The sequence below is a fragment of the Gorilla gorilla genome, chromosome 12 (genome assembly GCF_029281585.2).
Source record: "Gorilla gorilla gorilla isolate KB3781 chromosome 12, NHGRI_mGorGor1-v2.1_pri, whole genome shotgun sequence".
In the NCBI taxonomy this organism is placed as follows: Eukaryota; Metazoa; Chordata; class Mammalia; order Primates; family Hominidae; genus Gorilla; species Gorilla gorilla.
The window spans coordinates 115645930-115659266 of record NC_073236.2 but is presented as its reverse complement, the minus strand read 5'-3'; the positions used below and the strand labels follow the sequence as shown (position 1 = coordinate 115659266).

The 13337-nt window shown below is 38.4% G+C and overlaps 1 protein-coding gene and 1 non-coding gene across 18 annotated transcripts in view; both read right to left on the bottom strand.

Annotated features, from left to right (window-relative positions):
• Positions 1-13337, bottom strand: part of ITSN2 (intersectin 2) — a 157014-nt gene that overhangs the window by 63668 nt on the left and 80009 nt on the right. For 11 of the 17 annotated variants that reach the window (XM_055377547.2, XM_055377543.2, XM_019021326.4 and 8 more), the window contains 3 exons: positions 8634-8770; positions 4696-4871; positions 3603-3700 (listed from right to left, as the gene is read on the bottom strand). In XM_055377547.2, the coding sequence (XP_055233522.1) occupies positions 3603-3700; positions 4696-4871; positions 8634-8770 (411 nt within the window). The remainder of the gene's footprint in view (positions 1-3602; positions 3701-4695; positions 4872-8633; positions 8771-13337) is intronic. The other 6 variants (XM_055377549.2, XM_031008046.3, XM_055377544.2 and 3 more) reach the window with 1 other exon arrangement.
• Positions 6539-6666, bottom strand: LOC115933646 (small Cajal body-specific RNA 21). The gene has a single exon (XR_004069510.1).

The following is a 13337-nucleotide window of genomic DNA, read 5'->3' as shown; positions in this document are numbered from 1 at the left end:
CTGATTTAAATGTATTGTCTTGGACATGGATGAAGCTGAAAACCATCATTCCCAGCAAACTAACACAGAAACAGAAAACCAAACACCGCATGTTCTCACTCACAAGTGGGAGCTGAACAATAACACATGGACACAGGGAGGGGAACATCACACAGCGGGACCTGTCAGGGGGTGGGGGACTAGGGGAGGAATAGCATTAGGAGAAATACCTAACGTAGATGACAGGTTGATGGGTGCAGCAAACCACCATGGCACATGTATACCTATGTAACAAACCTGCACGTTCTGCACATGTATCCCAGAACTTAAAGTATTAAAAAAAAAAAAAAAGTATGGTCTTAAGGAAAGGAATCACCGTAAGCTATGAGTATTGGCTATATATAGGTACACATATGTACATACATTCATATACACACACACACATTTACCACATTTACTTACATGCCCTTCCTACTTTCCTTTCTACCTCCCTTCACTGACTGACTTGGCTGGCTGGCTGACTTTTGAGACAGGGTCTTACTCTGTCACCCAGGCTAGAGTGCAGTGGTGCAATCACAGCTCACTGTAGCCTTGACCTCCTGGGCTCAAGTGATTCTGCCACCTCAGTCTCCAGAGCAGGTGGGACTACAGGTGCACACCACCAAGCCCCGCTAATTTTTTTTTACTTTTTGTAGAAACAGGGTCTTCCTATGTTGCCCAGGCTGGTCTCTAACTCCAGTACCTACGCGATACTCCTGCCTCGGCCTCTCAAAGTGCTGGGATTATGGGTGTGCACCTGCACCTGGCCAAAAGCTTTTAAAAGTATTAATTTCTAGATACACTTTTTTCTAGTGTTTTCGACCTAATCAAGAAGAAAAATCTCATTCATTTATTCTGTAGTTAGGCCAAGTTGTTTTAGTAAGAGGTCAGTTTTAATCTCTTTCACATCTGTCATTTATAGTTGTAATTAATTTTTAGTTGTCAATTTATATACTGAGTTAAACTGAACATTTTACATAAATTCTCACAGGCCTAGCAAAACTACTTATTACTTCTTCTTAACTACTTATTAATTAATGCTAGTAAAATAGCATTAACAGATTAGAAGGCTAGAAAAACATTTCAGCTTGTCATCGAAAATGTGGCCAAGACTCAGTGGAATTTCTAATCCTTTTCACTTTCAGTGAAACCTCCGGTAACACCCTCATCCATTAAGTTGATCAGACCTTGCCTCCTATCTTACCAGGAATTTGGAAGCCCTGGGACCTGACTTCATCTTCTACTTCAGCAAAATTTACTTTAATCCCTCCCACCCTTTCTTCCTGCCCTCTAATCACAAAGGATAAGGTATTCAATCCTTCTACCACTCTCTTCCAGGGCTCCAGATTCCAGCCTTCTAGCCTTTTCAAGAATCTTCCTCATCTCCATCTATTAGTCAGAACAGGGAGGTTTGACAAGGAACATGAAGTGCCTTCCTGATGCTGTACATTCTACACACTGATCTGAGGGGGGCTTCACAGATATACAGATGTGTACACATTCTTTGAGCTGTATACTTATGGTTGTACACTTTGCTATATATAAATTATACTTTAATAAGAAAAAACAATCTTTATCAGTTATTTATACTCTTTCCATTATCATTAACCTGTTTCCTCTCTGCAGATCCTTTCTACTATTATTTAAACTTGCTCAAGCTTCAGCCAACTTTAAAAAAAAAAAACTTCCCTCAACCCACATTTCTCATTATTTACTACCTTCTCTCCTTCTCCCTTTCAAAGCCAAGCTCATTCAAAGAGTTTTATATATTCACTGTCTCCTCTTCCTCTCTTCCAATTTATTCCAACTCACTGAAATCTGGCTTCTCGCTCTACTAGTCCACTTAACTGATACTGCTGTCCTCAAGGTTAACAACACCTGCGCTATTGCTAATCTAATAATTTTTTTAGTCCTTGTTTTATTTCACCTGCAGATCACTCTTCTCAAAGTTCCCTAACATTAAACTCTCCTGTTTTTTTTTTCCTACTTCTAGTCACTCCTTTTAAGACTCCACTTCCTCTAATAATTCCTTCAGTGTCCATGTTTCTCAGGAACTGCATCCTCAATCCTCTTCTCTCTCACGTTACTACTCCCCTGGATGAGCTCCATTACTCTCATGTCTTCCAACACCATCACATCACACTGGCGACATCCAGATTTACATCCTCAGCCCAGACCGCTGCCTGACATCTCTCTAGGTACCTCTGGAGATCCAACTACTACTGCCTGGACATCTGAAACTCACACAAAACTGAACTCATAATTCTACTTATATATTCCCCCTCTGATTTTCCCTCTTAGGAAATGACACCATCATTAACCAATTTGTTCAAATCAGGCAACTCATGACTGACAGTAGTAACTCATGACTAATTCTTTATGTTAATGATTCAGCAGAGTACACAAGCACCCAAGACACATAGCTAACTTTATGTTTCTGTTGTCACTGCCACCAGAATGGCTCTCTGACCATGGGAGAGGTCTGTGCTAAAGCTGGTAGCAGTCTACAACCTTTTCCTTACCTTTCTTCCTCTACTGCTTTAGGTTGTCACGCTTTTTCATTAGACTACAAGCGTGTTAAGAGCAGAAATAATGTTTTATTCACTAAATCCCTAGTCTAACATAGTCAGCCCTCAAAAAATATTTGTTGAAATAAATAAAAAATATAACCAAAAATTAAGTAAACTCTTGACCAAACACGCCCAGAGATTGGTTGTATCTCTTCATCCAGACACCATCACCAACAAGGAGAGGAGGAATGGTAGGGACAGCAGACAGTGGACTTGGGCTGGTTGTAGAACAAACCTCTCCCCCTGCTCAGGCACAGCTCTGGTACTACTAATAGCGGCAATGGCAAGAGCAGGAATGTGTGTTTAGGGTTTATCTTGGGTGCTAGAGTTTTGGTAAATTTTTTTCCCTAGTATCATTAAACATTTGCCACCTAACTGATAAATCACACTAACTGGTGACAGTGCAGGGGGAGCGGGGGAAACAGACACTGGCTAGATACTCTGGCTAGATACTCTGGTTAATATTAGTTTAACAAGAAGAAAACAGAAGCAGAGACTAAAATCCAAGTTTGTGTGTTTCTAAAGCCTGTACTCTTTCCATTATGTCCTAATGGCTCTATCAAACACTACTCCTGGGATCTTCTCTTATTCATCTATTTTATATGGATTGTGATAACACAATAAAGACTTTCGTTCCAAGGAACAAATTGCCTGTATCCAGTTAGGGCTGTGGAATCTAACTCCTTCAATTCTTTTAACAGTTGCTGTATGGCATAGCAGAAACAACGCTGGATTTGGAAATAAAAAAACACATAACTGCATCCCATTCTGGCACTGCAATACTGACAGTTACAACTTGTGTGAGTTTAAGCTTCCTTGGCTAGAACTTAGTTAGTAATAATAACTGTCCTATGCAGCTCTGAAGTATGTTGTAAAGTCCAAATGAGGTCATGTTTAAGAAATATTTTACAAAGGTAAATATATGAAATTAATGGTCAACATTACTACAGAAACTAATATATTACAATGTATTTAGGTTATTCATGATAAAAAAAAAAAGACTTCACTTCCTACCTGAATTATATCTCCAGAATTAAAACTCATCTCATCATGGTTCCTTGCTTCAAAGGGGTATAATGCTCTATAATTCACCAAAACACTAGCTGTCTCACCTAAAGAGAAGACAATTGTCATTATTTGCAACTTACATGTATACATATCTTTGCTATGACTCAATAAAGAGCTCTAAAACCTAAAAGAAAAAATCGAGCACCAAATAGTACAATGAAAATCCACTTGATACAGACTTGTTAGGATTTCAGTATCTTGACTAGTCATCTAATAAAAAAGCAAACAAGGATGCTCATCTTAAGTAAGGTAGGAGGCAGCAAAACAAAGAGATGACTTGCAGGATGAAGCACACACATGGGTAGAAAGGAAAGTGCAGGAGTGGGGGCCAGGCTGAGCTGTACAAAGTGGAAGGAGACCAAGCAAAGAGAGGCTTGGTTTGATCTGTGGAGGTCTGAATATAACAGGGAAGAAAAGGACAAAAAGGGGGGTCTCAAAAGAGAAGATTAGCAAGTTAACAGGGATGGCTGAAGAAAAATCTATAGATCTATCAGAATGGTTCTAAAAGGAAAACAGTGGAAGAGTACACAAATATATTGAATTTGATAAGAATAAAATTGTTTACTTTGTTCATCTTTAGAATGTTTTAACTTATAAAATTTCAACAAACTGTATCATTAATAATGATTCAAAGGGTTTATGTATCTAAAAGAGATACAATACTACTAAAAGTATTGTAGAAATGGACTGAGGTGTATCAAAATTTTACTGTTGTTTCATTAAAATAGCTTAGTTATAGTGGTTGAATAAAATATTTAAAACTATTTTACTTCAATTATGAAAACCATGTCTGAGTCTTTTCACAATCAGTAGTAACTATCTTCTTTTCTCCTGCTGTGCTAAGATTTCTACTGCTGTGTTAAGATTTCAGTCTGTTTTAATAAGCCTACTGCTTTTTATCCAAGTTTAATTTATAAAAAGGTTTTTTCTGACTCTACAATTAGTATCTTTCTAATTCTCTTCCCTTTTTTTGTCTCTTATCAGGTCATTTTTTTCTTGTTGCATTTGTTCTACTGTCTCAAAGTATCCTTATCCTTACGTTTTTTCTCCTCAGCTTTCAAAGTATCCTTATCCTTACGTTGTTTCTCCTCAGCTTTCCGTTCCTCTTCTTGAATTTTTTCTTGTGTTTTTTCTTCCTGGAGTCGCTTTTGTTTTTCTTCTTCCTCCTTTCTAAGATTTTCTTTCCATAAGTTTTCTTTTCCTTGCTTTGCTTTCCTTTACATAAAAGAAAAAGAGTTTGTATAATGTCCTAGAAATTTTTTACACTAAATAAAATCATACTATAAGATCTGGTTCCTGTCAAGGTGAAGAACTAGCAATGAAGTATTAGTACAGGGGTGGGGAGAAACTGCTGAGATCAGAGGTGAAAGGAAAACAAATCAATCAATCAATCAAGAAAAGCTTTGGAAGCTTTGGATTGATTAGTGGATGCACTGGGGTGTATGACTGACAACTTCCCACACCCAAAAATTCCCTCCTGCTAACCAACCTCCAAACTCAAGAAAAAAAGAAAAAGGTTGAAATGGAACCATTCAGCAAATAAATCTAAAAATTACATCTAAGTTTCCTTCCTTTCTCTCCAGATATTTGACAAGAACTGTCTTCCAGCTGTTATTCCCACTGTCCTATCTAATCTTTGTTTCAGGGGTTTAGTCATTGTTGCTGTGGAAATAGGAAATGCTTCTAGAAAAATAACTTTTTTTTTTTTTTTTTTTTAAGAGAGAGGGTCTTATTCTATGGCCCAGGCTAGAGTACAGTGGTTCAATCACAGGTCACTGCAGCCTGGATCTCCTGGGCTCAAGTGATCCTCCTGCCTCAGCCTCCAAAGTAGCTAGCACTACAGGCACATGCTACTATACCTAGCCAACTTTTTAATTTCTTTTTTATAAAGACAGGGTCTTGCTATGTTGCCCAGTCTGGTCTGGAACTCCTGGCCTCAAGTAATCTTCCCTCCTTGGCCTCCAAAGTGCTGAGATTATGGGCATGAGCCACTGCGCCCAGTCTACTTTTTATGTTATTACTTCAAAAAGTCTTTTTTGTTTGCTTAGATAATAGAGCATTTCTCCTCTCTAGGTCCACGTGCTTTGGTAAACATTTCAATGAAATCTAACACAGCTACAGTTTGGTTTCCAGCCAGTCAAGGTGATCTGTGATCAATTATTTTAGTATTAGAACTCATGCATCTTATAGTTCTCCTTTGCATGTATTTTCACAACCTTACTCAGAGGTAGAGCTGCCACCACTTAAATTTAGCACCTTCTCCAAGCCTCAGCACTATCAGGGCAGTGAAGATTACAGCTGGAAACATTCCTGAGATTTGTCAGCATATATACCCTTCCAAAGTAGAAACCTTGGCATAATTCCACATCTCTATTCCTTAATTCCTGAAGGAATCTCGAAATCCTGGATAATTCAAAATATTGTAGGCCCTTAGTCATCAATGCTTTCTCCTTATCTCCCAACTGTTTCAGACTTCATACTGCTGGTTCACTAGCCCATTTACTAGATTCCTTCCAACACTTTCCAAACCTCCTTCATCCTCTATCATGTCATAGAATGCTTCCTCCGGCAACTTTCAAAACGGACTTCTGGTTCTCCTGTGAGGAAAATGCTTCTCTTGCAGTCCTCACTTAATTTCAACTAATATCCCCTTTCTCAGTTCCTCTGTAACTTTCAGGGACACTTTTCCAAGCCTAGTAATTAATACCCAATTAGCTTTCATTTGAATTTTTATAGCATTATAAATATCACTATCAGAGTACTTAGCACATATTTAGCACAACAAAAAAACCAGAGGGCTCATTAAATTAAAATTTTCTATATATTTTTTAAGCTCTTCATTCTTTCCATCAACTCCTCCTGCCAGGTTATCATGGCCACATAAATATGAGACTAGGACAACCTGGATAAGGCTCCTTGCTTAATGTAAGGAAAGGATGTTAGGCCCCTCTAATCTAGGCTTACTGAGGGGTGGTACTTGGCTGAGCTCAACCTGCAGGAAACCATGCCAGAATTCTGGTAAACTTCATGTAAGAGTTAGTAGTTGAGAAACCGGTCCAGTGCCACAGGATGCCTCAGAAGCTGGGCAAAGGGCAAAGAGGCCACAACTAAAATGTGAAAACCTATTACCAATACCTTGGGGAAAAGAAGGGAATATACCTGGGCAAATGGCCAATCAAACCAAGATGTGGTACTAAGACCCAGCTTCAGACTGAGTAGGTCCTATATGCACTTCCGCTCTCTTTGATTTCTCTTCTCTACTACCTAATGTGCAAGGATGATGAATGAAATTAAACGCATATAACTAGTATAATCTTTTGGCCTGAAAGGAATTGTGAACACAATGAAGAAAGATTAAGGTAACTGCATATGTCAATAGAAAGTTCTGACATAAGGATTAGCTGTGGAACCACTGCACAGCTCCCTTATGTAATTAAGTGGCACAAGTTAAGCAGTAAATAAGAGCTGTAAGAGCTACTTCGTTTGAACTTTACTTTCTCTACTTCTATATTATTCTATTATCTCACTAGGAGGCCACAAAAACAGGGGTCTAGATCACCAGGCGCAGTGGCTCATGCCTATAATCCCAGCACTTTAGAAGGCCAAGGCGGGCAGATCGCTTGAGCCCAGGAGTTTGAGACCGGCCTGGGAAACACAGAGAGGCCTCATCCCTATTAAAATTCAAAAAAAAATTAGCAGGGAGTGGTGGTGCATGCCTATATTCCCAGCTACTCAGTGGGAGCTTAGGCAGGAGGACTGCTTGAGCCCAGGAGGTCGAGGCTGCAGTGATCCCTGATCATGCCACTGCAATCCAGCCTCGGTGGCAGAGCAAGGACCCTGTCTCAAAATAAAGAAATGGGGGTCTAGGAGTAAACAATATTACAGTTATTCGTTTAACTGTCTGAATCTCGTTAGAATTATGAGGAGTAATCCAAAGTCTACCAGCATCATAGCCAACAATAGCCATTCAAAAAAATGTGTTGGAGGTGGCTACTTTGAAACCATTAAGAATAGAGGCCTGCTAAATGGTAATGTGTCTTTCTTGCCTCCCTAGTAACTATTAGCTTTTTCACAGAAATTACTCATCTACTCTTTACCAAGGCAAAAAAATACTGGTTCATCCATATGTTAACTAATTATACTACTTTCTGATACTAGAGAACTTGGAAGAAAGAGAAGAATGTATTCGAAAAAGAATCTTAATGGCAGAAAAATACCATGCAAAGTTTCTAAATGAATAATCCTAGGCTTCAGATACCACAAATGTCTTACTTCTCCTTACCATAAATAGAGGCAATTAATATATCTCAAGTGATAAAAAGAGAAATGCATCAATGTGGCATTCTACATTCAGTATTACTATATACAATTAAGTATTCTGCTTTTATGATCTTTCAGGAAACTAATAGATTTACCAAGGAAAGATGGAATGAATGAGTGTTTACTATGTGCAACAAATTATACTTGGCTCTTTAGCTATATTATTTTATTTTTTAACTTAAGAGACAAGGTCTTGCTATGTTGCCCAGGCTGGCCTTGAACTCCTGGGCTCAACTGATCATCCTGCCTCAGCCTCCCAAATAGCTTGGGACTACAGGCGTGTGTCACCACGCCCAGTTCCAGCTGTATTATTTTATTTAATACATTTACCTATGAGATATGCATTATTGTCTCTATTTTCAGATGGAGTAACTGAGGTTCAGAAAGATAAAATAACTTAACCAAGGTCACCCAGGTAGTAAGTGGAAAAGCAAGAATTCTAATACAGGTTTGACTCCAAAGTCTGTTATTTTTCACTAGTAGAAAATAAAATCAGTTACTGCAAACTTGATCCCTAAAAGGATTGAACTTATGAGATCCAGAATCTGATTAGGATAATCCCTTTATTTTCCTTAACTTTTCATAAACTAAAGATATGAGCAACAAAATTACAATTCTAATGGCAATACAGCACAATAAATATATCAGCTATATTACCTTGCAGCCTCATCTTCTAGTTTCTTTTTCTGTATTAGTTCTAATCTTTTCCTTTCAATTTCCTTCAACTTGTCACGTTTGATCTTATAAAGTTGTTCAAGGGCTAACTGCTGTGTGTTGTAGGTTTCTCTCAGTTCCTAAGGAGAAAAAGAAAATAAGTCAATACGTGAATGATTTAAATATGCTTGTCATATGTATTAACATGGCATTTGCATTAAAAGATAAAAATCCTACAGCAAGTTGAACTAAATTTAAAAGATTTAAAGTTTTAAAAAATATCTAGATGATAAAAAAAAAACCTTAAGTATTTAAACCATATAGCTCCTGAGATAAACACATTAAAATAATCTACTTTTCCAACAGTTCATTTCTACGGAACACAGAATCTTTAACAAGCCGATGCTTTGATTTGGTACATCATTTTCAATTAAAAAAAGCAATCCATTAAAAATATGGGGGAATAATTTGCTTGTTATAACATCTGAAGAGAAATTTTGTTCAGTCATGTTTTTGACATATGTAGTTTAACCAAGTTATTTTTATCCAATATCATCTTGAACTAAACACAGAATTATTAAATAATTTAGTTCAAAACTAAAAATGGAAAAGATGTCTGCCTAAAATCATGACCACCATGTGCCAAAATAATGAAAAGCATTCCAAACAGGAGTTGAAATAAACAACTGCTTATTGAACATCTAGTTGTATGCTAAGTGCTATAAAGCGTTCCAAGGGGATCCAATACAAGGCTGACTCCCAAGTCTACAGACTTTGTCTTTAAAGAGTTCACAATCTCAATGTAGAGGCAAGTGTCAACATGCAGGGCAGAGGTAAATTCCTTAGCAGGAACTTGAGATTATCTGTTCAGCATTTTCTCTTCCTCTTCTTCAACAGCACCCTGCCTTCCTCTGGGAAACTGATCTTTCCACCTTCCTCCCAACATCTTATGTGGTTTTAAAAGGTCTGCCAAACTCAGAGCTCCTCCCATTCCCATCAGGCACAATTGTTTATTCCTGACCTAAACAATCACAGCACCTTACTTCCCTGCTCAGAAACGATTGGTCCAAAGGACATGAGCATAATCCAAGCTGGCCCAGAATATTTTCCTGGGATTCACATATGTTGAAGTGGGGAGAAAGAAACCTTTCTGCAGCTCATTAAACTGGGATAAAGTAAACCTGGAGCTGCCTCACAACCAAATAAGACCTGGGGATAGGAATAAAATCAACTCAGAAAAAAGAGAAGTACAGATTAGAGACTGAGGTGGAGAGAAAGGGTACTATAGAAGCTGAATGTTCAATATCATGGCTCGGAGACCTAGGAACTGCCCCTGTCCAGCAGCCCTTCCATGGATTCAGTTAGTGGTCCTAGGATGCTTCTAATAATCACTCATTAGCTTAACTATTTTGAACTAGATTTCTTTCATTTGGAATCTACAGAATCCTGAACGAGAGAGTAGAAAAAGAAGGCTGGAGGAAAGAAGTGGGGGGGGGGGGGGACTTAAGAGTAATCAAAAGAAACTTCATGGCAAAGGTGAGAGCTGGACAATATTTGGGTAGAATGTTTTCGTAAAAAATGTTTTTTGGTATCAACCTATACACAATAACGCAACTCCAAACTCCATTTCTTTTCAGAGATAACTATTTTATAAGTGAACCTTTTACTTGATTGAAATAGTAGATTTGATCTAAGTACAGCATGCTGTCCAGAGACTATGTCCAACATGTCTGAGCAAAACATTTACAACTTAAGCCAAAAATAATGCATACTGTTTTTATAGCAAAATTTCCACAGCTCTCAGCTTCTAGGGTTTTATTTGTTGTACCTTTCTCTAAATTCTATTGAAAAGCAGATGAATATAGTGGTTACAATATACAGAGAAGCAAGGTGGTTTAGTGATGAGGAGCATGGGTCTGGAATAAGACTAACAAGGCTTGACTCAGGCTCTGTATACTAGCTGTATAACCTTAGGAAAGTTATTTTATAGTTTCCTCATCAGTACAATGAGGTTAATTATAGTACAAGGGTGTCCAATCTTTTAGCTTCCCTGGGCCACATGGAAAGAGGGAAAATTGTCTTGTGCCACATGTAAAATACACTAACAATAGCTGATGAGCTATAAATAAATACATAAATAAATAAAATTGCAAAAACAAATCTCATAATGTTTTAAGAAAGTTTACAAATTTGTGTAGGGCTGCATTCAAAGCCGTCCTGGGCCGCATGTGGCCTGTGGACCATGGGTTGGGGGAGCTTGTTATGATACGTGCCTCACAGAGTTGTTGTGAGGATAAAATGAGTTAATACATATAAAGTGCTTATTATAGTGCAGAGCACCTAGGTTCTCAGTAAATCTTAGCTATTATTATTGGATGAAGTCAAAAATGAGGAGAGTACTCAGTTTAAAAGGAGAGTAAAAAGGAGCCAAATTAATGTCTGATCTCAACAAGGCTGCAGGCTTAGCCCTCCAACTTGTCCTTTAAAATAGAGCTCTAAGTATTCCCTTACTAACCCTATTCCCTCCAGTGTCAGAGTTAATGAGCTTCCTTGTGCCATTCTGTATATTCCTCTATCACAGTGTCTTCCAACTATATGATTGCCTCCTCCACTGAAGTGAGTTTCTTGACAAGACTGTCTTTCATCAAGGTGTCTCCAGCCAACAGAGAGTCTAGTACAATATGGATATTTAATAAATATTTATTGGACAAATGAAAAATGCATAAACAATAGTCTATGCAAATTAGTAAGATGTAAAGAGTACCACAAAGCTTGCCAAGTATTTCCTCTATTTGACTATGGTGATGTAAAAATTCCTATCCTTAGACCTATTCCTCTGGGTTAAGTCACTACTTCCAGGAGGTCCTTGCTACACATAATAGTTAAGCAAGAAAAAAATAAACCAATCAATTCATTAAGAGTTGTTCTCAATCTTTTTTTTTTGAGATGGAGCCTCGCTCTGTCGCCCAGGCTGGAGTGCAGTGGCGCGATCTCAGCTCACTGCAACCTCCGCCTCCCGGGTTCAAGCAATTCTCCTGCCTCAGCCTCTCGAGTAGCTGGGATTACAGGCTCATGCCACCACGCCCGGCTAATTTTTGCATTTTTTAGTAGAGACGGGGTTTTACCATGTTGGCCAGGCTGGTCGTGAATTGTTGAGCTCAGGAAATCCACCTGCCTCGGCCTCCCAAAGGGCTGGGATTGCAGGTGTGAGCCACTGCACCCAGCCAAGTTGTTCTCAATCTTAATAGAATGATAGATTATCTCTTTTACATCAAGGAACTTCTATTACTAGTTTGCTAATAGGTTTTACTTTTAAAATCAAAAATGGATATTAAATTTTATCAAAAACCTCTCCTGTATCTAATGAGATGAGCATACTCTTTTTCTCCTTTAGTCTGTTTATATAGTAAATTACATTAAACTTTTCTGTATGTTAAATCATCTTTGTATGGCTGAGGTAAATCCAACTTGGTCATGGCAGGTTATGCCACCTGGAGGGGTATTACTAATGTAGATTACTCCAGATCCTTGGAAGCATAGGGTTAAGACCTAACTCCTTGAAGGAAACCACAATTCTACCATTAACAGATTCTACTTTCCCTCTATGGTCAAGCATTTCCCCAATCATTATCTCAAGTCAACACTGGTTGACTTTCCAAAATACTAAAGATATTTTGGAGATTCTGACAACCCCTTTCTTAAGAAGAGTGGGGGAAAATAATTTTGTTTTTTCACAAATAACAAAAATATTTGTATATTCCTATATAAGAGTTTACAAAGCATTTCCATCTATATGCGATCTCATTTAATCACAAGACTTTGCAAAGAAGACAGGCAGATAATGTCAGCATGTTTTGTAAAGGAAGAAAGCAAAATTTGGAGGGTAAATGACAGACCGTTACACAACTGGCAAGTGGCATGGATAAGACTAGAGTTCACTTTTTTAGATTCCTAGGCCAGTAGTTTTTGTTGCACTTCACTGCTAAAGATGTGTGAATTTTCTTTTTTCTTTCTTTTTTTTTTTTTTTTTTGAGACGGAGTCTCGCTCTGTTGCTCAGGCTGGAGTGCAGTGGCCCAATCTCACCTCACTGCAACCTCCGCCTCCCGGGTTCAAGTGATTCACCTGCCTCAGCCTCCCAAGTAGCTGGGACTATAGGCGTCTGCCACCATGCCCGGCTAATTTTTTGTATTTTTAGTAGAGATGAGGTTTCACTATGTTGGCCAGGCTGGTCTCGAACTCCTGATCTCATGATCCACCCGCCTCAGCCTCCCAAAGTGCTGCGATTACAGGCGTGAGCCACAGCACCTGGCCAGATGTGTGAATTTTCTTAATGGTATAATGGCCTGTCAAATGTCTCACTTTTGAATCCACTGGCTTTGTCTTAGTATAACTTGACCAAAAGAGTAAAAATTATTAATTCTGTACATGCATATTGCAGGTTCCAGTAAAACATAACATTCTAAATTAAATAATTGAAATATTTTACTTCTGTTGTCACTACAAGTAGCCTAAAGGAGTGGTGGTTAACCCAGGCGCTCTACTATCACAAAGGACCACAGCATCAGAACTAAGTGCCTGTCCTGCTCCAACACTACCAGGACCAGTTCCATCTCACCTACTGATAAGACACAGCCTTTCTTCTCATTCCTTATCACCTGAATTCTTATCTCTACAGTGCTGTTTATCCCTTAATCTGACCCAATCCC